The 27,293-nt window shown below is 39.7% G+C and overlaps 1 protein-coding gene across 1 annotated transcript in view; it reads right to left on the bottom strand.

Moving 5' to 3' along the window:
• RSPO3 (R-spondin 3) overlaps window positions 1–22,416 on the bottom strand; it is a 76,598-nt gene extending 54,182 nt beyond the window's left edge. Inside the window, exon 1 of the mRNA XM_025383096.1 lies at window positions 21,744–22,416. Within this exon, the coding sequence (XP_025238881.1) occupies window positions 21,744–21,840 (97 nt within the window). The 5' untranslated portion in view covers window positions 21,841–22,416. The remainder of the gene's footprint in view (window positions 1–21,743) is intronic.
• Between the last annotated feature and the right edge of the window lie 4,877 nt (window positions 22,417–27,293).

Genomic DNA, 27,293 nt, shown 5'->3' with positions numbered 1-27,293 from the left:
GAGTAACAAGACAGGAACCAATGAGGCTGCAGTGTGGTGAGTGCTATAAAATGAGTTACAAAGGGTGGTTGGAGCCAGATCCTCCCATCCCTTGAGGGCCAAAGTAAAGAACCTAAGTACATGTAGCCTCTGCATTTCTAAGTAAATATTAGAAGGAAAGGAAAGAACACATTTTGCCTGATATAGTTACTTTAATTTGTGTTAATTTTATGGATCTTGGAACTGAACCAGCATCTTGTATTCCATGAAAATATGTTCTCTTATTAACTTTTATATTAGAGGAGAATGTTCTAACTAGCAACAAACTTGGGAATTTACATCCAGATTCCAATCTTTGAAGACGCTGTGCATCAATCTACATGTGTTTTGCTCTTGGGACTATCTCGTTTCCCCTCTGTTCCTCCCATCTTTCTCTAGTAGTAATTTTAGTTTGCTTTGGGGTTTTAATTTTCATTCTGTGTATGTGTGTGTGGGGCAATAAGTGGGGAGAAGTAAAAAAGTTATCAAATACATAAAAGGTCATAAGAACAAAGAAAGAATAAAAGGCAAAAAGATTACAGTCTTGCATATACTCTTTCCTTGTATTTTTCTAAATTCTTACCATTAGCAATGCGTATTGAAACAGTCTAAATAATTTAGAGTAACAACACTGTGCTTTTTACTTCTAATTTAATATTTCTATTAGTATCTTAATATTATGACCTTTAATTCCTTAAATTAATTCAAAATCTATGGACTAATTTCAAATTTGATACTTCAAAAGTAGTAAAAATCATATGAACTTTCCTGTGACCAACTGACTAGCTACAGTTGATGCTGCTATTGAAACTGTTACAAACTACTCATAGAACCAAAATAAAGAGGTATTTGTTTTTTTTTTTTTTCCTAACTGCAAGTAGAAAAATCCATTGTGAAGTGAAAGCACTCTGCTATGAGTGTAAAATGTAAGGTACTGAATCAACATCCCCAGCTGTTGCTAAGAGAGGGAAAGCTTCCCCTTCTCCAAGTGGCCATGTTCCCAAGTGGAGGTGAATAGAGGACAAGAGGGGGTGGATGGGGGTGATGAGACCCAGATTCTGTAGAGAGCCAGGACCTGTTGATGAGTTAGTGGGTGGTAATAACAGCGTTTTTCATGAGACAGATCCAACAGTGTTCATCCAACAGTGGGAATCATTATGTGCTGTGGTCTGGCTGAGAGAGGCATTCCTTTTTTTTTTTTTTTTTTTAAGGGAAGAAATAATTAGAAATCAACATAAACAGAAAATGTGATAGTTTAATGGTAATGAATCCGCATGAGTGAGTCCATAACTACTAACTTCACATTCTTGAAAGAAACAAACTTCAGTTTGTGCTAAAAACAAACTCCACTTTGTTATATTATGAATAAACTTGGATATTCGTGCTACATAGCATGCTAAAGTAGCATATCTGATGGCTGAGGCCTTAGCATAAGCAAACAGCAAGTGAGAGACTTTTGGTATTTCAACAGGCACTAGAAGATGTACAAATAGTGAGTATACCATTTTTAAAAAATCCAGCTTTATGTATCACATATAAAATTCTGAGCAAAGGAAATAAGTGCATTTTTTTCCCTAGATTTACAAAATTGCTAACAGAATTGAAGAGGAATATACATGCACCTTTGTAAGTATGATGTATCTTTATACTTACATGCATAGCTCCCTGCATTGCGACCTCATTCAGAAATGGATCCCACACACTTCCTAGAAGAGCACAGGGACAGGGTGAAGAGGTACTGGCTCTGCACTCATCTAGAGTCTGATTTTGAACCCTAGTTCTCATGTTTTCTAGCTCAGTTACCAATATTTTTTTTCATCCAGTTATTCATTTAAAAATTAAATTATTTGACATCCACACAGTGTTCTAGTAGGTAAGCATACAAAGATGAATATAACCAATTATCTGTGTCAATGAATTTCCAGTCTGATTATATATTTAGACAAAAGTTGTTTAATTTCTTTGAGCCTAGGCTTCCTCATCTGTAACACCGGAATATCTGCTTGATATATATTTGAGAGGATTAAGTGAGATGCTGTGTAAAGTGCCTAGCACTCTCATAGACAATCATCAAAATCATAGGTATAAGACACTTTAACTCAAGAGGCACTAAACCCATCCTATATTATCATCATCCATATTTGAAGCAGCTGGCAGTTTTGTCCAATAATAACTCTTAGAAACCTCTAAGCAAGGAGGCTGAAAAGAGGGCACATTCTGAGGCTTCTAATACAGGAGCTGTGAGAAGCTTGGTTCTGAGAAGCTTGGGGAACCAGGAACTCACTAACAGTCATAGAGAGTGGCTACTTTTTAAGGACCATAGACACAGACTTTAACAGGAGTCACAAACAACTCGGGCAAGAAGACCTCTGAGGCACTAGCTGCTCACTGAAGACAAACACCTACTTAAACAGACTGAAAAAGGTAAGATATGGCATAGAAATGATATCAATATGGTACTAAGAAACCGAAGGTCTATATGGCATAGAGAAACCAAAGGTCTAAAGATTCTAAAACTTTACTGTGTGTAAAAATGGCCTGGATTACTTGTTTACAATGAAGAGGTACAGACGCCACTCCCAAATATTTTGATTTGGAAGTGAATCCAGTGGATTTGGGTAAGTGCATTGATAAGAAGCATCCCAGGTGAATCTGATGAAGGTGATATAAATACCGCACTTTCAATTACATTATCATTATCTTCACAAATAATTGTTTATTCAATGATTGCTGGAAGCAGTCTTCTAGGTACTGATCATACTGAGAGACAAAACATAGTCTCTGACTCAGGAAGCCTACAATACAATTAATAAAATAATACTTTTATATTCTAAAAACCATAAATGTATAGACTAGAAATTTATTGCAACAAATTAAAAGGCAGTAGCAATTACTGATAATTGAGATATTTAAAGACTACAGAGAGCAATTAGAAATGGTTATGGGACTTGAAGAAAAAGAAAAACTGAGACAAATGGAAAGAGGGAAAATGTTATGAACAAAATGCTTTATGTAGGAATACATACACAATATCTGAGAGGACGGTGAATTTACCTACGGAATTTAAAGGGCTCTTGAAGCTCTTCCTTCTGCCTTAAATTTGCAGATGAGAATATTAAGATCCATATAGTCAGCTTCCAGTCAATAGAATCATAAACTTTGGTAACTTTAGAGGTATCTAGTTCAAAGTACTTCCCTGCAACAGTCCACTTGATTATGTCTAGTAAAACAAATATCATGATACTTTGGGAAAGCCCATACAAATTTCTTATAATGATATTTATTTATTTATTGAGACGGAGTCTCTCTGTGTCACCCAGGCTGGAGTGCAGTGACACCAACTCCGCTCACTGCCACCTCTGCCTCCTGGGTTCAAGCGATTCTCCTGCCTCAGCCTCCCAAGTATCTGGGACTACAGGTTCACACCAACATGCCTGTCTAATTTTTATATTTTTAGGAAAGACGGGGTTTCACCATTTGGCCAGTCTGGTCTTGAACTCCTGACCTCAAGTGATCCGCCCGCCTCATCCTCCCAAAATGCTGGATTACAGGCATGAGTCACCGTGCCCAGCCTGTAACAACATTTATTAATAAACATCCCATCACATCAAAACTCAACTATTTCTCTGAGAAAGTTCTACTACCATAGAGAACACCCAGCAAGTTTTCTGCTTTTTCCTGAAGACAGTTTGTGAAACAATGCTTGATGCTCTTGCTTCGTATCTCCTTCTCCCCACAATAAGCTCATTCATGGGTATTCAAATGGGACAGGACGTTAAAGATCTGCCAGTTCACTTTGTCATCTAGTAAGAATCTCATCTATAATAAAGATTTCCTCTAATCTACATGCATTTCTTGTCAAATCCAAAGGAATTATACTAATAATAGGAAATTCAGGGTAGATATAAGAGAACTGTGGTAGTGCGGGAAAAGTCATAGAACTGTGAAAAAACAAAACAACTATCCCCCTACAAGAAATTTGAGGCTAAGTTTTGCAACTTCCTAGCCTTATGATACCATATAAATCACTTGCCACCTTTGAGCTTTAATTGTGAAATGAGTATGACAAAACCTGTTCTGCCCATTCCAAAAGGGTGTTGAGAAAAAAATCAAATAAGATGATGAGAAAGTGTCTATATGCTGTACAAAATCATATTAATATAAGTTATTGCTAATAATGGGCAAAATGATACTTTTCTAGTTCAGGGTCAGATTTGAACTTTCCTCCTTCCCAGGAATAGAATATGTTTGATGAACTTTGGGAGGCCGAGACGGGCGGATCACGAGGTCAGGAGATCGAGACCATCCTGGCTAACACGGTGAAACCCCGTCTCTACTAAAAAAATACAAAAAACTAGCCGGGCGAGGTGGCGGGCGCCTGTAGTCCCAGCTACTCGGGAGGCTGAGGCAGGAGAATGGCGTGAACCCGGGAGGCGGAGCTTGCAGTGAGCTGAGATCCGGCCACTGCACTCCAGCCTGGGCGACAGAGCGAGACTCCGTCTCAAAAAAAAAAAAAAAAAAAAAGAATATGTTTGATGAGAAAACGGATAACTGTGTTTGATGAGAGTATGGTATGTGTAATTGGTTTGTTTTTTAAAATTTTGCCTTGTCATGAGTCATCTTAGTTTAGGGCAACAGGTTATTGTAACTTTTTAAAGTTTGGCATATCTTGGTGTAAGGAAATAAAGAGACTGTGAAGCAACTCTTCAGTCAATGAACAGATAATTCTCTCCAAAAAGGCCATTATTAAACACATAAGAAATCAGATTGGCAGAGGATCCATAGAGCCTTTCTCTGGAATGTCAACCCTTGGAACCATCTGCTGTGTAGCATTTGGTATTACAGAATGGCCACAGGCGTTATTTCTACACTTGGCTCCACTGCAAAGTGACTTCAGTGAAGTCACTTACTTCTCTGGTCTCTCTTTATCTTCTTCAGTAACACGAGTGGTTTATGCTGCATATAGAATTCACAAAAATCTTCCTAGCTATTACAACTCTTGTACACTTAATTGACATGTTCATTTATTTATTTATTTATTTTGAGGTAGGGTCTCAGTTTGTTGCTTACGCTGGAGTGCAGAGGGATGATCACTGCTTACTCCAGCCTTGAACTCCAGAGTTCAAGTGATACTCTCATTTCAGCCCCACAGTAGCTGAGACTACAGGTGTGAGCCACCATGCCTGGCTAATTTTGGTATTTTTTGTACAGATAGTGTTTAGCCATGTTGCCCAAGCTGGTCTTGAACTCCTGGGCTCAGGAGATTTGCCCTTCTTGGCCTCCCAAAATGCTGGGATTACCTGTGAGAGCCACCACATCTAGTCAACGTGTGCTTTTCTGTTGCAGCAAATGGCTGCATGAAGATGCTACAATCAGAAATCTAGGAGCCCTCCTCATCCTCATCTCCAATCACCTTTCTTACAGATTCTACCTTTCTGATTAATAGAGTTCACATCTTCCCATTTCCTACTACTACTACTGCTACCATTACCAATCAGAGGGATCTTTTAAGAACAATAGTGGTGATTTTTTTTTTTTTTAATGGAGTCTCACTCTGTCGCCAGGCTGGAGTGCAATGGCACGATCTTGGCTCACTGCAACCTCTGCCTGCCGGGTTCAATCAATTCTCCTGCCTTAGCCTACTGAGTACCTGGGACTACAGGCATGCGCCACCATGCCTGGCTAATTTTTTGTATTTTTAGTAGAGATGGGGTTTCACCATGTTGTCTAAGATAGTCTTGATCTCTTGACCTCGTAATCCACCTGCCTCGGCCTCCCAGAGTGCTGGGATTACAGGAGTGAGCCACCGTGCCCAGCCAAAAGTTGTGATCTTATTGGGCCTCTGATTTAAAAACAGTTTAAGAGCTTGACCTGGCACTTCCTAAGTAACCACTCTGTCAAGTAGTCTGGTTTATTTTCTCACACCCTTACGTTTTGTCTAATGAGGTATTATTAGTTCCATCTCAGTTGCAAAGGTAACTATTTCTCATTTAAACCTCCTCTGGCATTCTCTTTTACAGGCTTAATGCAAAGCAGAGTGTATTGGGGAAAGCTATTCATTAGGTCAGAAGATCTAGATGTACATTTTAGGTTTACCATCTCTGGCTATGTCATTTTGACCTGTTCCTTAGTTGTTTTCAGCCTCAATTTCTTTACTTATAAAATGAAATAATACCTCATGAAATTGTTGTGAAGGTTGCATAAGATAAACATGTGGAAGTAGCTGGTAGTGTCCTTTCTTTACTCAAAGACCTTTACAAGTCAGTGATCACATACAGAAAAGAATTGAATCAAATTATTTTCAAGACTGAATTTTGGTAACTGATATATTTAAAGCTATCAACTGAGGTTAGGAAAGGTCATAACAAAGTTATATAAGAATCCAAATAACTTGTTGACATGTGTTTGCCAAACTGGTGCTTTAAGTAGATTGACTTGTATGTTTTACGTGGTGGTCATGGGGTTACCATAAAAGGTTTGAAAATGCTTCAGAGAGATGGACAAAAAAATGCACTATTTTTAAACATACAATATGTTAGTGTTTGGTAAAAGTAATTCCAGTTAATGAACTAGTGTGAAAGTTCAGCTATAGAATTAGTCAATGTGCCGAAAACGGAAATTCACTCAGCCAAGCTATGCCACTCCATTACAAGGCTTACTTAAAAATGCTAACTACATTTAAAGTGGACAATAGCATACTTCCTATGATTGTCACAAATGGCATGCTAAGTAATGACTCCTATTCATTGCTCATAAATTTTAAGACAAGAAAATACCAGAAGGCCTAATAAATTCCCATGTTTTCAGTTAATCTTCCTTCCACCTTCGTGCTTCATCCCCATATGCTGTTTTGTTCAGCTTTGTCTCTATTTCCCAGAGAAAAATCTGGGTAGGCATTAGGTTTATTGTAAACTAATTAATTTCCAATGCTATTAAACAAATAAAAAAGGAGGTACTATATGGCTTAGAAATGATATCTAAAGTGCTCGAATTCATCTTTAGCCAAATATTGTTTTTTAATTCTGAATTAATATTTTCTTTCCTTAACCACTGTGAAATACTACAAGGGCAAGTTCCAGGTGTGTTTTGCTCATTTTCATAATTTTGGCACATAATATCTGTTTAATAAATAAATAAATGTATGATATTGTAGTTAGTGTTAAGTTCAATTTTGATTTTTCCGTATTTTTCCCCTAACAAGATTCCTTTTTTGGCTTGTTAGCTTTTTAAAAATATGGTCTAAAACTTCCATGAACATGCAAAAAGAAACTTAAACTTTTGAATTCTAGCCCTAACTCAGCATTCTAGACATTTGGATGGACAACTCTCTAAGATTAGAGCATGCTACAAAAATGAAAAGGGGAAGCTCATTGATCTTACTGTTGGAGGGATGGCCTTTAAGATCAGTTTTCTGTTTTCAGATAAACGAAAGATTATGAATTCATTTATACAGTAGATTCAATCAAATCACAGACTAAATGATTTGTCTAAATTATATAGCAGTATATAAACTAAAATCAATGTCCCTGCCTCCTAAGGTGGGATTCTTCTCACTAGAGTCAAATCAAGAACATCTAGACTCTAAGAAGGTAATTAGAAAGGTAATTAGAAAGACACGATTATCTTCCAATTAAATTTATAAAGTTTCTATTTCATATTCCATAGATCCATTTTGATTATTTTCCTTGCTCATTTATAGCAAATACAGTATTTAAATAGGATTCATTTGGAAACTTAGCAGTGAATGACCGCCATTATGTTTGAAGCAAAACAAAAAGGAGTAAAATTCCATTGCATATGTTGTAACATCATTTACATTGAACTTTTACTAAAATGGTTTTTCACAAAAAAATCTTAAAATTTAAAAAATCCTATGTCTGCAGTGAGGAAAAAAAATCTAGATATTAAGAAGAAATCTCATATTGTGACTTAACAACAAAGAAATGAAATTAAGATTAATGGGTTCTTAAATTTTAATGTAGGCCTTAAATCATCAAGGGAAGGAGGAAACATTAGTTAGTCTAAATGACATATGCCTTTCCTAGTCAAGTATCACAGGAATCATTAATGCTGTAGCATTAATTTGAAATTCAGTCAGTGAAGTTTCTGAGGTTTTAAATTGCTTAGCTGTGTAATCCCCTAGTATATAATAAACACTTGAAAATGCTGTGCAAACAGGAAAGCACAGAAAGGGAACACTGGTTTGCTTTCACCTCTTGAGGTCTAGGGTACTACCCTGTTTTAATAAATAATATTCAATATAAGGCTTAGAGCTCAGCGGTTATCCCTTTTAGCAGTTTTTGAATAATAATAATGTGGATATCAGAGTTTATATCAGATCAGATCTCAGATATGTTACTTCATTTTGGTGAGAATTTGGAGAACTAGCCAAGAATTGCATTTGAACTGGCATGATGATAAGATTTGTAAATGCCTCCACTTTTTTTTAAAACCATTAAAGCTCCAGTAGTCAGTTTTTACTATTTTTCAATTTAAATGAACTCATTTCCCTTATATCCTGTGCACATTTAAAAAACTCATCTGTATAGTGATAACTTATAATATTTTGCAGTTCGATTACATACAGTTCATACTAACTCCTCTCTTGATTCTTTTTCTTTTAGCATTTTCTCCATTATACAGTATCAGAATCTTTGCATCAGATAGCATCAGACCTGCTGTTGCAAACACTACTGAGATCTATCATTTAGGAACAGTTACTTAAACTTTGTTTAATCTCTAATGGAAAGGATTTCTATAAACATTTACACCAGAACAGTTTGTCAGAATGAATCCTGCAAAATTGCTGGCATACTCCCAGGATCAGGGGGCTGGTGTTGTGGGAGAGGGGAGATTCCTGGTTATATAATTTTAAGCAACCCTAGAATTTCAGGGGTCTTCCTGCTAGAATATGAAGGGTTTGTATTAACAAAAAGGTATTTCATTGCCCAGAGCAATTCAATTAAAATATTTGAACAGCCACTTTAGTTTATTGCTCTTGTAAAAATGACTCTCCATTTGCTTCAGGTTTAAAGTAAAGGGATTATTTAGGTTTCAGAGACCCAGTAAATAAATTGTCTATGAGGAAATAAATTTGTACAAGAACTGTGAAGAAACACACCAAATTTATTCTGTGCAATGGTTCTTAAGGTGCTTAATACGTAGAAATGACTTGATCTTCCCATGAGTTGCTAAGAAGTCAGCATGAAAGAGTTAGTGGGGGGAAAACTGAAATCTGCCAAGATAAATGCAGCACTGTTTATAAATTAACTTGGCTGTCTGTGTCTTTATTTTTTCTTTGGAAGATTATAAAATTAAGACTGTTCAACTCATCTTAGTAGGGGTTTAGAATTTGGGGAGTGGATGAGGAAGTGAATTTGAGCTAGGAAGGGTGACGAAAATACCCTGCACTGGGAAATCTTGGCAATTTTCATTTGAATGTGTTCTTATCTGATGACCTACAGCACTTCAGCCCAACAGCTTGTGAATTAAGTAGTATGGGTAAAAACTATTACATAACGTTTTCTTGGATTGTAGGCTCTCCTTAGAGTATATACTAAGTTCAGAGGCAAACAGTTTAAAATGAATTCCTGGAATGTCAATGGGATGCCCACATGGATAGTGAAGATGGTAGTGATAGCATGAAATGGTTTGGAGCTTCTCTTGCTGCAACTTTCCCTTATTCTGTTAGAAACTAAACTTTGGGGTATGGTCACATAATGCCCACAAGTTTAAAAACACAGGCTGGGTATGATAGCAAATGTTATTGATTGTACTAGGGCCAAGTATGCATCTATGTGATACTGCAAGCCTAATTGGCCTCCAAGGAAATCCCACTGATCTATGTTAAAAGCTTGCATCTACATCAAGCTCTGGACAGAACTGGAAGGTTGGCTGGATGTCTTAGAAATGTGCTATATGAAAGAGAGACTGGCCTTTAAAAATTATATTCAGTCTTTGTGGAGGGGGCTGAGAGTTACCATCTTGAGGATGGCATGAAATGAGAGTGTGTGAATTAAAGTCAGAGGGGCTAAGGTTACCATGTTTGGACCTTGTTCCTTGTTAACAAACAAGTAATGAGGGTCCTTTTGGACTCCAAATGAAAAAAAAAAACTCATCATAAATTGAAAAAAAACAACTAAATTCTATAAGAAACAAATATGTAGCTTCTCAGTATGTCCTCAGTTTCTGGCCAAGCAGCATTTGTCCGTACCATTTGTATTTTATGGCAGAAACTACATGACCAGTGGTACAAGTAAACACAGCAAAAAAATTTTGCTAAGTTTTTAAAAAATTAGAATTCTTCTATTCTTTGGTTATCTTATTGTCAATCTAAGACTAAAGAAAATCAAATACATTGTTCCACAATATTGGCCATAGTGACAATCAGGTAATTATAACTATTAGATGTGTGCAGTGCACAAGGACAGGGTTTATTTGCCTACCAAATGATACCCGGAGATTTCTAGTTGCCAGAAAAAGCTGGCCAGAAAAAGAGTTTGACTTCTTGTCTGTAGATTTAACATAAGCAATATCACTCATCCATATATTTAAACAGAGAACTGGTAGTCTAACCTCAAAAGAATATTGAAATATACTGAAGTCATTCTGAACCATAAAGGAATTTGAAATTTACCACTGTAAGGACAGTGTCTTTGTTCAGTTAAAGATCCATCACATGAAGTGATGGAGTATGTTTTCTGGGTATCCAAGCCAATGGTTTCAAAGGCAAACTTTTACTTTGGCTATTGAGGAAGAATACTTTTGTGCTACTTGAGTATTTTCCTAGGAAAAGGTTTAACAATCTTTTAATTTCTCAAATATTGAAAGCTTGGAATTATAGCACCACTTACTTGTTGATCATTTCTACTTAGATACTTACATCAGCATGTTTCTAAAGTGAATTGTTTTCAGTACAAGAAATCATAAGTTTGTTCTAGCTCCAGATATTTTAGAATTGCTTGCCTGATATAATGTATTACCATTTTCTTGTTGCCAAACGTTACTTCAATAATATAATATTTAAGTTGACCTAAGGATGTTTACAAGAATTCCTTCCCTTCCATTTCCATGCTAGTCAGACACCTTCTTTTAAGAACTTAGATTAAATTCTTTTGAGTTCTTTATCTACTCAGGAAGGGAGGAGGAGAACTTGCAGTGATGAATCAGGAGTTCTCTTTGTGGGCATGTACATTCACACAGGCAAACATAAACACAGGTTTATGAGGATAGTGACATAAACTGCACATACTGATGACGTATTTCCATCTCTTGCATGCTTAGGGTAAATAACCTATTGAGAAAAAAATTAGTGAAAAAGCATTGTTTTCTGGTATATTTCCTACTCTCTGGAACTCATGATTGCTCTCCATCCTTAGGGACAAGTAACTAGGTCTGACGTTGGAGCAATGGCTAAAGCTTTCTGTGATGACCTTCCTCCCAAGGAGCCTGGCTTTCTTCAGTCTAATTACTTTTGGCAATTGCGGTTATTGGGATTTGGCCTAGTGACTCATTGGAACCCATATTATCCCAAAGAGCCACCTTAACTAGCAGGATTAAGTCTGTCAGGAAGCCCAGACTTCCACCCCACTTTTACATGGAGCTTTCCCCAGTTTATGGCAAGATTTGAAAATCCTTCACGGACTAAAAAAGACTCATAAACAAGATTTAATGGAGATAACTACTCAAAGAAGAGCACATTAGGAGTGAAGTAGAAATGATAAGTTCGTGAATAAATGACCTACTGCAAAACGGAACCGATTAAGGTAGAGTTAAAACTATGCTATTTATAGTCGTTTTACTGATCACCAGTAGTCAATCTAAAGTGAGTCAGGAACTGTAGAAACTATAAAAGAAAAGGACGTTTATTTATCGTTAGGCATTTCCTAACCATTAAATTTTCCCTAAAAACAAGGAGGACTCTAGGGCACATTAGCAGTCATCTGGTAAGACATAAAAACAGTTGTTTATTATTAAGTAGCTTTGAACAAAAAGTTGAGTATGGCTGATAACCATTTTCTACAACTGTCCTATTTATACCCCTCCACACAGTATAGCTTAGCAGCAAGCACACTCCCCCATGGTTTGTACCTCTCCTAGTAGCTGTGCTTTTACTTTATGAAGCCAGCATCTGTTATATTCACTAGTGTGTCCTACTGTGTGCATTTTGCTGTGTTCTTTTGACTGAGATAATTCTCTATCAGACAGTCTTGTCTGTACCAATCAGGGCTACAAGTTTAATAACACTCTTGATCAACAATACAGATCAATAGAGTATTGATCAATAATCTCAGAACACTTTATATTTTACACTACTATTTGTTCAAATGACATCTATCTCATTTGTAATCACACTCCACATATGCCTATTTTGTCCATCTAGCCTTCCTGAAACTGGCATGGTTTTCAATGGTTGCTTAGCTGCAATAGTGATTCCTGAATTAAGGCTCTTACAATATTCCTCCGTCTTGGCTGCACATTAGAATCACCAGAACTACTTTAATAAATACAGATATTCAGGTCCGATCCCCAAAGATTGTTTCATTTGTTCGAGGGTGGAGTCTGGGCATTAGTATCTTTTTAAAGATCCCCAGGAGATTCTAATGTGAACTCAGGGCTGAAAATCATTGTACAAAGACCCATAAAGCAAGAATTCAGAGTGGAGGTTACTGTTAATGCTCATGGTAAAAGTAATATAAATAACAGACTTTATGAAGTGCCATAAAGATAACTTTTTCTGGATAACAATAACCAGCCAGTAAAATATCTTTTGTGGTTGTAAATTACATAGAAGGATTCTGATTTTTAACTGCAAAATTATAGACTTTTCCCACATCCTCATGCCTACATTAATCTTTTCTTGGTTACGCACACCATATTTGGAAATAATAATCATAGAGTCTTTCATATAAACTGCAATCCCATTGTTTTTAATGAAAAAAAAAATCAGCAAATTTTTACGTTTAAAAGCCATCAATAAGACAAGTTTAAAGAAAGAGGACAAAGGGAAAAGGAAAGAAAGCGAGGTAGAGGAGGGTACTTTAATATCAGAAGCAACCTTTATAGTAAATGTTTGAAAAAAGACTTATGGTTTGTTAAATGATGATAAAGAGAGAAAGAGGAAAGAAGAGAGTAAGAGAAAGAAAAAGTGAGGTGGAATTTGGAAAATGCACCATGAATGCCTCAAGTACCAACCCTAATAGTTAAGGTGGAGTGAAGAATCAAAGAAGGACCTTGGCTTTGGAGTCAAGCCTAGATTGGGATCTGAGGGCCACCTCACTTCCTTGAGTGATCAACAAAAGTGGGACTATTGGCACATTCCTTACAGGTGGATATGAAGATCAAATGAGATAATTTTTGCAAAAGCATCAAGCAAAGGGTCTGGCACTTACTGGTGATTACAACATGGGAGCTATTGAGTAATAACTATTATCATAATATTCACTTTAGTAAGTATACATGCATATTAAGATAAGATGTATATAAATATAACAGTGGCTCTGAGAGCTAAAAAGCTGTTGTTTGCCATGTAACATTTACGCATATTTTGGCATATTATTTATTCTTGGCAAAATGTGATTGATATTTCCCTGGTGTATATGACAGTCTTTGTTGAGATGACAGTGTTCTTACCTTTGATTTCTCTTTGTAGAACAAGGGAACAAAACAATGAGAAAGGACTGCCCTTTTTCTTACCAACTTATTGAGCATATGTTAAGAAAACAGTGTTCTAAAATAAGCAGCTCACAAATTCTGTTATTTTATATTGTGTGGTAGTGGTTTGTATTATGTGGTTATAAAATGGGGGCTGCTTTACCACTTACTCTCAGGAATGTGCTTTGTATTGGGGTATAATTATAAATATGCTTACCAGCTAGTTTTCTAAGGACAATTTTTGGGAGTGAATATAGCACATTGCATTACTGTGTGTTCATTTTAGAAAGGTGTTTTAAGGTAACTAGATCTAATCCTATGTCCATGCCAAGTGCTCAGAAGAGGACTAGTAGAATAAACTGCTTCTGATACAGAAGCCCTAAAAATAGGAGGAAAAGAGGGGAGAGCTTAGGGGGCTGACTGTTGCTGAGGCTAGACAATCACTCAGTGGGAATGTTGTAGAAGTGATCCCACACTGTGTAGATGGACTGGATTCTTTCAAGTTTTATCCCTTCCAGAGATTCTCTTATATTAAGAGAGCACACTTTGTAGAGAAATCTACTTAAAAGTAGAACGCTACTGTGATGAACAGATACTGGACCCAAATTCAATGGTTCAAAATTTTACTTTTATACCGTATGTAAACTTGCCTTTCATTATCATAGTTTTCCAGGTCTCCTTGTGATATGTGGCAAAGTTCCACAGGTAAGAAGACTTCTAAGTACAATTTTCAGCTGCAAGATTTGGCAACAAAAACTACAGCTCATGATACCAGTGACCATCCTCTTATGTAACACAGAGAATATTATAAAAAAAAATTAAAAACCACAGTTGAAAATGATATATTAAACTACTTAAAATAAACAAGGTACCTTAATGTAATTAATCTTATTTTGACATTACCAAGAAGAGTGAGTCTCAATGTCAGCACAGCACATATTTTTTACACCCCCATATCAGTAGGAGATCACACACTTTTGATAATAATAAACATCATTTTTATGTGAGAGACTCTAAAGTACTTGTGTTCAGCCCTAATACTCTAATCCCAGGTGTTTGAGTTTTGAGTTCCTAAACGTCCTACTGGCTCCTCAGAAAAGAAACAGATTTCCAACAAGACCTGCTTCTCCTATTTTTCTTTTTGTTGATCGTCATCATTTTTCCATTCACCCAGGCCTGAGTCCTTACACTCCAAAGTTTATTGCCAAATATGAGCCTACATCTCTTTCCCTTTCATATCCAATTAATTGCCAAGAACTACTGATTTGGTTAAAAGAAATTATCTGCTATATATACTCTCCTGTGCAATCATTCACTGTTGTAGCATAGGGCTTTATTTTCTTAAACCTGGACTATTGTAATCATCTCTTCCTCATCATTACAGGCCACCTCTGAAAGCCTGCCGCGCTAGGGAAGCTCTGAAGTGACCCTTGAGTCAGTATTCCGAACCAGCTCCCTAACCCTGAGCCTAAGGACAAGATGGACCTGCTATAGACTGAGTATGATGATTGTTGCTGTAACTATGGTTTTCAGACAACAAAAAATGTGAATGATGAGGTATATCATAATTAATTCATTATCCACATTGATCACTTACTTATTAACCTTTATGTGATGAATTTACTTATACTAAATGAATGTTTATTTTTGTTTGTACTCAATCTTTATCTGTTAAATTTAGTTGATTAAGATAAGCTATTATTTAACTCCCTAGTTGTGACTTATATTCTCTTACCAAAAGATTAAATGTTGCGAAGACCATAGGGATCACTAGATCTAAGTTTTTGATCCACCTCCTCATTTCACAGATGAAAAGCTTCAGCTTGGTACAGTAAAAGGACTTTCTTGGGTTATTCAGGCATCAGCAGTAATGCTGGATCTAGAACCCAGGTCTTCAACTTCTCAGTCTACCTTTTCTCAACATACACTAAGGAGCCTTCCTTCTCAGATTCTACCACAAACTTATGATACTTGCAATTAATTAAATTCTAAAGGTCAGATGAAACATTAATAAGGCAGTGTTTTGAAGAGTAGATTAGATGTTTGCATAAAACATAAGGACAGTTAAAAGCCATTAAATATTTATTTAATTGGACAATCATATTCTTTAGTACCAATGAATTTTCTCTAAAAAAATTCAAGAAAAATTTTAGCTACAGCAGATAGCACCTAGGTCCCTTGCTGAGATGACAAATGAAGCAGAAATGCTTTTGTCGGAGGCACCTGCAACCCTGTTTTTTAAAAATAAAATTTAAAAATTATTCCAAGAGTTCAAATGTGAAAAGAATTCAGGTATTTTGCTTAAAAGATCTATGTTATTGAAACTTTAGAGCAGAAAATGGGATTCTTAGCAATCGATGACATTTAGATATTTAGCATTCCCAGCACCCCCACAGTCTTTGAGAATGGAACACCCCCATTCTTTTCAGTATTGCTGGATGACTACTTTAATCAGAATGTCAGTAATATTCCTAAATGGAAAGATCTGATGGGCAGAATTGGAGAAAGAGAAAAGATGGCTAACACCTTTACATATGTATATGGTATACTTCATGTGTTTAGTTATAGTTGCAAAGCATTTCAAATTTACTAGGTTGTCAAACAGATATCAAATTTTAAGATAATTCAACCATGTGAAACCCTGAGAAAAATCTCTAATTAAGAAAGCAATCTACATTTTCCCTTAAAATCAAAGGTGAAGCAAAAAAAACCAACCAACCAAACAAACAAAAAACTATGCAATTTATGATGCAACATTTTTTCAAATTATTATTCGTAAAAAAAAAAAATGCCAGCACAGAATGCACTGTTAGAAGAAATAGTCCTAACCAAGTTAAACACATAATTTCAACACACTGTCTTGCACGATCCTTACCGTGCTCTTAAAACTGAATAATGTTTTCCTAATGGTTACCAAAGTTTTTTCTTACATTTCATGAAACACAATATCCACTCTGATGGCATTTCAAGAATTCACTACTTGGAAAAGAATTTTTTGGGGTGGGGATGGGATATGTGAATGAATAGTGAAGAAGTAGGAAGAGAGAGATCAAGACATGTCTAAAATGAAACATTTGGATGGAGACAAAGGGGAAAAGACAATTTGGTAAATCAGTATATCGAGAACAGTTTTATTTTTTGATAGCTCATTCTTATAGTTGCGGAGGTGTTTTTTGGTCTTAACTCTACATAGGGCTCTGACAACTCTACATAGTACTCTGCCAACATTGCATAGGATTCAAAAGAATTATCACAACTAAAAAAAGATAAACCATTTAACTAGAAAATATTTTAGACATTTAGTAGCAATCTGGAGATCTCTGTCCAGATTCAAATCAGCTAAAATAATCCAATGTCTAATAAATTCATTTTGCAGCAAGGGTTTCCCCAAATAACTTGAAAATAAAATTTTACTACACGTTGTAATTTCCATTCATTGCTTTCTGGAGACCTAATTTGTACAATATTAAATGCCAGGGAATTATTTAATGGAGAAATGACTTAGTAAAGCTTATCTACTTACAAGTTCAAATACTCTTCATATTTCATGTTTAAAGGAATATTGAAATAACATTAAATCAGTTTCATACTCATTCTTATATTCTCATTACTTGAATAACTTGGGGCTAAAAAGACAATGTTTTAAAATAATCATTTCTAACATTCTTGTTAAAATACTTCTATTCAGGTAATAAACGGAGAATTAAAATAGCATCACCATGGGATATTTTGAGAAACAGCCCTCACAATGTAATGATGATTAAATTTGAATTCACAAAGACGTTTTTCCTTGCATTTAGATGTTGCCACTACTGCACATGAGTTTGCGTTTGTCTTGATTTATACAGCTATTACATGATGTATCAAAGAATACACTTCAGCAAATTCTACTCATATCTCTATCTTTAAAACACTGTTACTCTAAAAAATAAGGTAGACTGATGACAAATGTAGACAAGTGTGAAAAATACATTGTAGTCAATATCCAAACCAAACTTTCATTTGAAATTAATATTACAAAATGTTTAGTAGAATTAAAGGTTTTTTCTGTTTTATCAGTTAACTTGTTATTTTCCAGGATTCACAACATAATCACAAAGAGTGTGTCATAATTTCAAAGACTGGCTCAACATCTGAAACAATGTCATGGGCAATGACCAGTACATTCCAATAGTCTGTTTTTATTTTATTACCATGAAAATTATTTCCTTTGTGTTCGTTCTTTCTTTCTTTCTTTCTTTCTTTCTTTCTTTCTTTCTTTCTTTCTTTCTTTCTTTCTTTCTTTCTTTCTTTCTTCTTCAGACTTCTTTATGAAAGACTTGTGAAGTTTTACAGATTGTGCAATGAATGCTTTTAAATTATTATGCATATAATGGCTTTTCAAAACTTGCATTTATCTAGAGTCAGAACAATTAAAACCCAGCTACTAGATGGCATCAAATAAAAAGGATGCTAAATGCCATCTAATGTTTCTAACAATAACCTTCTGGCATAATATAATCCTACAGCATCTTCTAGATGATCAAATAATATATACTATTTAGGAAGCTTTACTATTAGGTATTTAATTATTTGACATTGATCATCATTGTATAATAAATAATAATATCAGTTCAAAAATTTCCACTCAAGGAGAGCAGTTTATTTTCTAAACCTATTGAATAAATCATGGCCTTGAGACCATCTAATTTATTTCTTAATAAACCTAACATCTTCTCTGTGGCCAGAATATAGAATACATGTGTACATAACTGTGAGATTCATGGCAGGAGACAAGTTCCACTTGCTAGATATATGACATTATGTAGGTTACTGAGCTTCTAGTTCTCAGGCCTTTTCTTTGTAAGAAGGGAAGATTAATCGTACCTGCCTCTACACTTCAGTGTCTTTTTCAGGGCCCAAATAACTAATCCAAGGGAAAATGTGAGGCCTCACTAAGATATTGCGGCTATCATTGTGGCAAAAACAAGTGCTTCTTAATGTTATTAGCACACAATCTGGAATTCAAAGGTTGAGTCCTTTTTAAGATCTATATACCAATTCAAATAGACAAAAATTTATTGTGTATTTATTCACCCATAACTAAATAGACATTTTAAAGTACAAGAGTCTTGTTTAAAACACTGTTTCTTTTATGAGAAGAAACAATAGTTTGTAATAACTAGGATCAGCATTTATATCAAAGTAGAGACAAATGGGATTATAGTTGTTTTAGGGAAACAGGAGAATACTGATACGGCTTTATTTGCTATTTCCGAGGATAATGCATGGTTCTTTGGACATGACAATATTCAACACTTCAAATGAATGTTCTTGTTTACAAAAAACTTTCCTACTAAAACAATCAAGAGAGATCACTAAAATTTTTTTAAAGCAGTTTTTAACACCTTAATTTTCTATCTGTCATATCTTTACTGAGGATTTTAAGCTTAGGAAATTGAAACTATTTAACTACAGGCCAAAAGATTCCTTAAATATTCACTTAATTGTCTCTTGAAGAAACAGTTAGGATAGCCAGCCTCTTTTGAAAACACGTTTGACCACATGTTTTCGTTTTAAAAATGTTTCCTAGTCCTTACCTGAGAAACAGGAACTGTGAATTGAGTCTTTTTATTCGTTTATTTTTTCCCCAGAGATTTCAAAACAAACGATATATCTGAGTTTGTGCATATGCAGTTTGACCTTGAGTTTCTGGGCATTTAAAGAGGACGTTTCTACCCTCCACTCCTTCCTCATTTAAGTCATACTGCACCTGCCGAGAGTCTAGTCTGTCTCCTCCAAGGACGCAAGGGGTCGCCCCTCTACCAGGATTGCACCAGCAAACCAAGCCGCAAACGCAGACTCAAGTGCGAAGGAGCAAGAGCATCGCTGCGGGAGCTGTCTGCCAGTCCCACTCCCAAAGAATAACCGGAATTGCAACCCAGTTCCACCCATTCCCTCTTTCATTCCCGCAACACAGAGTTCGCCTTTGACTTGGCCTTGAGATGATTAAGGCAGGTCGAAAAGCTGTTTGCCTTTGACTCCTCTCGGCCAAACTTAGAGGTGCATTATCCCACAGCTCCCTGAGACAGCGCCCCGGGAAAGCTTCCTGCGCCGTGGTCCTCGCTGGGGGAGGTGGGCACAAGTGGACTACAAGCTTTCTTTCCTGTTTCTTCCTTCGGAATCAGGGGCCCCAAAACTGCAAAGCGAGACGCCTCTGACACTCAGTACCCTGTTTCTCCTTGGCAAGTGTGTGGCTCCCAGCCCGGGGGTCCTCGGTGGGGCTAAAGGAGGGAGCGTGCTCTGGGACGCCCAATGGGCACGGGCTGGAAGAGCAGATGGAAAGCAGAGTGGGCTGCGTTTCAGCTCGGGCTCTCTATGCCCACTGACCCCGAGACTCAATTCCCCAGGTCAGACCCTGGGAGGAGAGGAGGCGGGGATCGCCAGGCGCGTGGACACCGCTGAGCCCCAGGCAGCCCCTTCCGCGTCCGGGCCGGAATGAAAGAGTGGGTGGGGAGTTACCAGAGTACACACCATTTGGAGGCCAAGAATAATAAATCGGATGCCCTGACATATTTAGTTTGGGTTCTCCTGCCCCCTGCTAGGCGATCCTAAAGGCGGTGAGGCCCGGCCAGGGCCCCTGTTGCTCTGGCCCTGCCACCTTTTTAAAAGGCAATTTTCAGGTGAATCAAACCTTGTCTGGCTGAGGCCAGCAATACAAAGGGAGCTTTCAGGGGACCCTCATGCCCAGGGGCAGGGCAGGGACAAACAGCGGCCGAGAACCGATTACTAAATTTCCATCTCACACAAGCCCGTGTTGTGTCCTCCGCGCTGCCCCGACGCCTGCCCAGAAAGACTTCCCGGGCGGGACGCTGGGAGAGGGATCCCCTTGGGGAACCAGGTAGGGCCGCTGGGCATGGGCTGCACGCTGCGGAGGTGCGAGGGGCCAGAGCAGCAGCATCGCTTCCTGCCCCTCGCGAGCTCCAGGAGAGGTTTCCTCCTCCCTCTCCCCACCAGCGCCCCCAGCCATAGAGCCCGGGTCACCCCTGCTTTGCGATCTGCGAAAGGACTCCCCATGGAAACACAGACACTAGAGCAGCGAGGGCGCCAGGATGCCCTGGAGCGAGGAGAGGTGACATCTTCCCATCTGTCCCTTCATCTCGGGAAGATTCCACCTTTCAGACAGACCAACCCGAGCTGAGGCTGCCCTGGTGGTGTCCGCTTAATTCCAGCTACGGCACTGTCTTAAGAAGCCACCACAATCCAACCTTCCAAATAACAGCATTAAGGGCAGCGAGGAGGCGAATCTTTAGGGGGACCCCACTCTCTGTACGTGTGTGTCTCAGGGGACACACTTGAAAGGGCCAGAGATGGTACAGATGCTCACATGTGACAGTCAACTCTGCACCTCCGGCTCCCCACAGCTGGGTTTCTGCTATCTTCAACCCTTGGGCGTGGGACGTCCGGCAGCTCTGCAAACGCGCAGACACGCGAACCCCAGCGCCTCGCGCGCCCTTTGGCTCCGCTGGTGCGTGTCGGGGATGCGGCCGCTCAGGGGCTAGCTCCCTGGCTTCCTGGCCGGGTAGCGGGCGCTCGGCTACCGGAGTCTAGCCTAAGGGCCCAGCCGAGGTCTCCCTGTACCAGGCGGTTGCGCGAGGTGAGCGAGTGCCGCGGCCGCGCCTCCCTCGGCATTTACTTAGGGGTCAGGGGCATCCTGCGCTGGGCGTCCCAATTGCCTAGGGCTGGGTGCCCCTGGCCGATCCTCAAAAGGAAAGCACAAATCCCGGGTGCGAGTCTAACCCAGGACCGAACTTTCCCGCGAACCTGAAGTTACCAGGGGGCGGGAGCCACCTTAGCGCCGCGTCCGCCGCCCCTCGCACCGGCTAGGATGCTGCGGGAGGCAGTGGCGCGGAGAGGCAGGGGTGAAAGACGCCGTCCATACCCCCAGAGCCCAAACCCGCATCTCCTCTGGGAGGCGCAGGGCGCAGGGCGGGAGGACCGCTGCCGTTGGGAGCCGGCTCCGGACAGGCAAAGCGACCCGACAGGTGAACGCGGCGGGAGGGAGCAAACGCGTAAAAAAACCCTGCACTTACTTCTTCGCTGGCGCCTTCCCCGGGAGGCGTTTTGGCTGCCGATGTATTCCATAAAGTTCAAAATGATAAAAAACCAAGAAATCAGTCGCAAGTGCATAGTAACCCAGTAATGCTTCCCTTCCTTTTCTCCTTTTTCTTTTGATTGTTAATTATATTTAATGTTTTTAAAATATATGTAGGTGTTAGGCGTATATAGAGAGTGCCCGAGCAGCGGGACTTCTCCTCTCACATCCGATAGGCGTGCTGTGGTGGCAAGCGAAGCGGGGCGGGTGGACAGGGAAACCAACTATTGTACTTTCAAATTATCCAAGCACTGAACTGCGGGGCTTCGCTGGGGTGGCTGGCATCGCCGCGAACCGGGGTTCCAGGAGCCGCCGAGGCGGCCGCAGGTAGCATGTTGTGCGGCAACTGCCGCAGGCGGGATCCGGGCGGGCGAGCGGCGGCGGCGGCGGCAGCGGCGGCCCCTTAGGCTCAGAAGCTGCGGCGGCAGCGGCTGCAGTGGCGGGGGCCCCGGGAGCGCAGTGGAGCGGGCGCCGTCGGCACAGCGGCCATGGCCAAGGGGCGGCGGAGAGACCCCGAGCTGCTTCTGGCGTGCGCGAGCAGGAGACGCTCCAGTGTTGGGCTGGGCTCCCGGGAGCACCACATAGGGGAGGAGGAGGAGGGCAGGGAGGGGGGAAGGGAGAGGAGGGCAGGGAGGGGGAGAAGAGGGGGAATGGCTGTGGGGGGCGGGGGGAGCTCGGGGGCGGGGAAGGAAACTGCTGGAGCAACAACCCTGAGCGACCTCAATAACTTTCAATTTCAAGAGGGAAAGAGGGAGCTGGAAAAGTACAGGCGTTGGGATTTGGCAGAGGGACGGGAAGAGGCGCCTAAGGGGTCCCGGGTCTACAGCGCAGCATCTCTGGACACTGCAGTGACGGCGGGAGAACTCGAGCCAGGAGAATGGGAAAAGCAGTGCGTGCGAAGAGCCCCTCAGAAGGGCAGCTCCGGCGGGGAGACTTGGGCGCACTGGGGCTGGCAGGCAGTGTTGAGGTCGAAGACCCCCCACCCGTTCAAGTTCGGCTTTTCTCCGCGGCCTCAAGCTAGGCGCACCCGACTGTCGGTGGCCGTGCGCCCCTGCGCCCCTGTGCCCCGGCGCCCCCACCCCACTCCCAGCGCCGGCGCGCAACTACCCTCTCCCCTTTGGCAGATCGCTGGAGAGTTTCTGGCTGCTGACTTGTTCCCGGCTTTCCTGACCTTCTCCTCTGTTGCCTTTCTCCCTTTCTTTCTTTCTCCCTTTCCTCTCTCTCTCTCTCTCTCTCTCTCTCTCTCTCTCTCTCTCTCTTTCTTTCAATAAAAGTGGCTGCAGTTGGTCGCCAGGCGGGTGGTCGGGAGGAAACTCTGTGGGTGCTGCCGGTCAGCTACTCTGAGGTTTACCTGCTCTGAGCGGGGAGGACCCAGAAGTGTGTGCGCTCAGGATCTTCCCATTGGAAATGCAGTTGTGCTACGGCCTTTTTTTTTTTTTTTTTTCCCAAACCAAGCCTTTTCTGTGGCTTTGGAAGATTCCTTTCCCTCTCAGCAATTCCCTCTATAGTCAACTCGCCCCCCTTGGAGCTTTCTCTCCCATCCTCGGTCTCCCAGTGTTCTTGAGAGGATCTGCTGTACATATTGATATCTCATCTGGAAGAGTGGGAATAAGATTTGGAAAGATTTTCCCAGTCTTGGAGAAGGAAAGGGAAGGTCTACTACTTTCTTATCTTCCCAGCCCAAATGGAGGCCCAAGGCAGCAGGGAGTAAGATGCCCTGGCCCACCCAGGGATGAGAGAACAGAGGGCTGGCACCCCTGAGTGGGGCACACCCTGGCTGTCGGTAGTAAATGGTGAGCTTTCCTCGTCTTTTCTCTGGTAGCACTAGCCGGTGAACTTTTTAGTAATTACTGAAGAAGTATTTAGTCGAAAGTCACAAGCCTCAAGTGATTTTAACGTAAGCCTGACTTAATGTATTATATTTAACAGAATATCTGGAGGACTGCACTAGCACTACAGGTTAACACAGCAGCAAACTTCTGGGAGGTCACTTTGAAAGAGTCCCTGATTCATAGGTGCCTTGCTAATTTTTGTGCTCAGCTCAAATAATTCAATCTAGGTAAATTGCTAAAGCCTTGCAGAGAAACAAGTGACACTTGTACTTCTATCTCCTTCCTCCATTTGTAATCCCTATTACTGGATTTCCTTTCATTTATGTAAATTAGGTAAATTTACATGAATTAGAGCATTTTGTAAGTTTGCAATGCTACGAATTTTATGTCTCTGGAGTCCTTTACTGGTATATTTGTTATACATCCCAAAAGTAGGATAGAGGCAATAAAGTGGGCTGGATGCAAAAGGAAAGGAACTTGAAATATGTATTATTTTCAAGATGCTAAAAATTAGAATCTCAGAGATCGTCTTTTGATGTTAATTCTTTAGTTAAATATCACTTATTATACTGCATGCTTGTGTTGGAATTTTGAAAGTATGCATAGCTTCCTTTAGGTTTGATATTATGAGGAAGGCAACACCCCAACAAGATTATGATTTTTGCCTTCTTTTTAAGAGTTCCCATTTACAACACCTCTCTTTCAGTAGTGGAACTTTTTCTGTACATTGTATGCACATGTGTGTGCACACCCCCACACACAGCCTTTCCACCCTTTATCTGTTGCAAAATGTCTAGTTATAAATGACTGAGTTTATCACTTTGAACCAGCAAAGTTACAGATAACAGGACAATTCCAATAATGATTATCCAAAAAAGAAGCCACTCTATTTTACTATGCCTGTCCCCATCTGCTTTGCTTTCCTTCTTGCTTAATACCTCAAGTCCTGAATATCTGCACCATAAAACATGGGGGATTTAAAGACTATGGGAGGCTCCCTTTGAAAAGGACTCCAGAGACAGCCTTTCTAATCCGGGATACTTGAGCCGGATGGGATGAGATTGCAAAAGGGATGTGAAAAAGCAATTTGATGAACAACTTCAGGGAAATAAACATGAAGAAAGACACTTACTTTTCACTGTGCGGTTGTGCAGACATATGTTAGTTTGGAAGAGAACAGGAATGGCAGTGTAAGTAAATAAACAAACCCGATGAGAAGCTACAGTTCTTGAGCCATCCCAGAAAAGAAGTGCTAGATGCAGTGGGAAGGAAAAACTTGTCAAGGAATAAGCTCTGCTCAGAGGAAACATAAGGAAAACATTAAATAAAAGAGGAGAGTATTCTTTCTCTCTTGATGCTGTGCTTTAGAATAACTTTTTCCTGATCCGTGTTACCATCATATTAAATGTGTGTTTACTTGCCTGGCTGAGTTTTACGTTCCCTCAACTGTCTTAGAAGCTTATGGAAAGCATGCCATAGCATATTTTCTGCAACATAGTACCTTTTTTTTTTTTTTTCTTCAAACAAGAAAGCAGCACTTACAGAAGCCTGTGGCTGCCAGTGGATTTCAGAACTCAAGCCTAAAGAAAGTTAAAAACCATAGGCTCAGCATAGAGGTCAACGTTTGCTTATTTTTCTCTAAAACACGTTAGTTCCAGGGAGTTTTGGATAACCAGGAGACTGGGAGGCTTGGGCCAGGAGAATAGAATAGCTCTGAACAAAGGTAGGAGGCTAAGCATATCCAGACTAGTTACTGCAACTTCTCATCTCTCCTTCCACTTATTCCAACCAGGCAGTGACAACAGTAACAAGTTATTTTTATCCATTGCAGCAGTGGCACTCTAAGGAAAGAAAATGATTGTCATATTGTTGAATCTATACTGCAAATATGTGAAAGGGGGTGTGCTCCAGAAAGAGACAGCAAGCCCAATAGGTTGGAAAGGGATATAACTAGTAGTGATGAGAGATGTTTGGCAAAGTTGGGGCTGACATCAGTCATTATACCACAGAGCGAATATGCAGATTCTGAAAATGCGCAGCTCTCCAGTTACTCAGATCGTGAGGCATCTGAGTCAGTAAGTCAAACAGGGTACTGCTGGCTGGGTGTGTGTAACTGATGCAGCTAGAAGTCATCCCTGAAATACAGAGTGGGGAGCAGCATTTAAACGCCATTGAAATTAGTACATGAAGGAAAACTACTATTTTTAGAGAGAGAAAGAAAGGAGACAGAATTATTGTAGCAATTTAGAAAGTGATTATATGGTTATATAGCATTAAGAAAATGAGTAAATCAAGACCCATGATGGATTACTTTCTGTCAACAAGAAAGAATGTTCTTCCTCCCAGATGAAGTTATGGGACATTTATGTAATTGTGGCAAGCACCATCTGGTATGCCTATGTTTAAAACTTCTTTCACAAATCAGTTGATTGCTGGGCTTACTTAAAATGTGAATATCCGATAGTACTCAATATGAAGAATTTAACAGCTCAGAAAACATTGCATGATCATGGCGGTTTAATAGAAAGAGGCTGTATGTTGTAGTAAGAGAGCACTAAATTGTGGATCTGGGGATCAAGGTGAGTCCTTGTTTTGTACTTACATTGTTGTGTATCAGATTTCTTCATCTGAAAAATGAGGAAATTGAACTAAACTATTTCCAAAGTCCCTTCAGCTCTGACAATAATGGAACTATTTCTAAGAAAGAAAGACAGACTTGTAATTGCAAATGTCAGAGCTATTTCTAGTTGTGTGACATCACAGCTTTTACTTACAGAATTGTGTTTAATTGAATAGGTCCAGATTTAGAAATCTGCTTTCAAACTTGTTGATTTTCTGGAAATGCCTAACCCATTACAAGAATCCTAGATGACTCTGGCCCAGCAAAGATAAATTCAGGACAAGTTCAATCTGTCTAGATGTCTGCAGACTTTGGGACAACAAGAAAGAACAAATTATAAACTCGAGATTCTAGGCAGAGTCCTACAGAGTGTAGGGAAAAGGACTTCTGCATCTCATAAAGAGAGCACTCATTTAGACCTGTTTGTAGGAATCACAGATGAGGGAGGAATGTGGATCTCACTAAGAGCCATTCTTTTTATGTTTGTATTATTACTTTCTTTTTTTTGTAATAAAAAGTTGGAAATAAAAGTCAAATTTTATTTTTCCTATTCTTATCTTTGGATGAGGATTTATATGCATGTACCCTTCATCCCAGGAACCTCTTCTGAAGGTCAGCAGTGAAGCTTGAGTGGTTGTGGTCATAGATTTAGGTTGAAGGGTTACTATCAAAGACATGAAAGTATAGGATGTAGGCCGGGCATGGTAGCTCACGCCTGTAATTCCAGCACTTTGGGAGGCTGAGGTGGGCAGATCATGAGGTCAGGAGATTGAGACCATCCTGGCGAACACGGTGAAACTCCATCTCTGGTAAAAATACAAAAAATTAGCCAGGTGTGGTGGAACATGCCTGTCGTCACAGCTACTAGGAGGCTGAGGCAGGAGAATCGCTTGAACCTGGGAGGTAGAGGTTGCAGTGAGCCAAGATTGCGCCACTGCACTCCAGCCTGGGCAACAGAGCGAGATTCCATCTAAAAAAAAAAAATGTATAAAATGTAGAGTGCCAGATGAGGGATAATACCAATGAGTAATTTTTG

Source organism: Theropithecus gelada, chromosome 4 (assembly GCF_003255815.1).
Source record: "Theropithecus gelada isolate Dixy chromosome 4, Tgel_1.0, whole genome shotgun sequence".
In the NCBI taxonomy this organism is placed as follows: Eukaryota; Metazoa; Chordata; class Mammalia; order Primates; family Cercopithecidae; genus Theropithecus; species Theropithecus gelada.
This window is presented reverse-complemented; position numbering and strand designations above follow the sequence as displayed.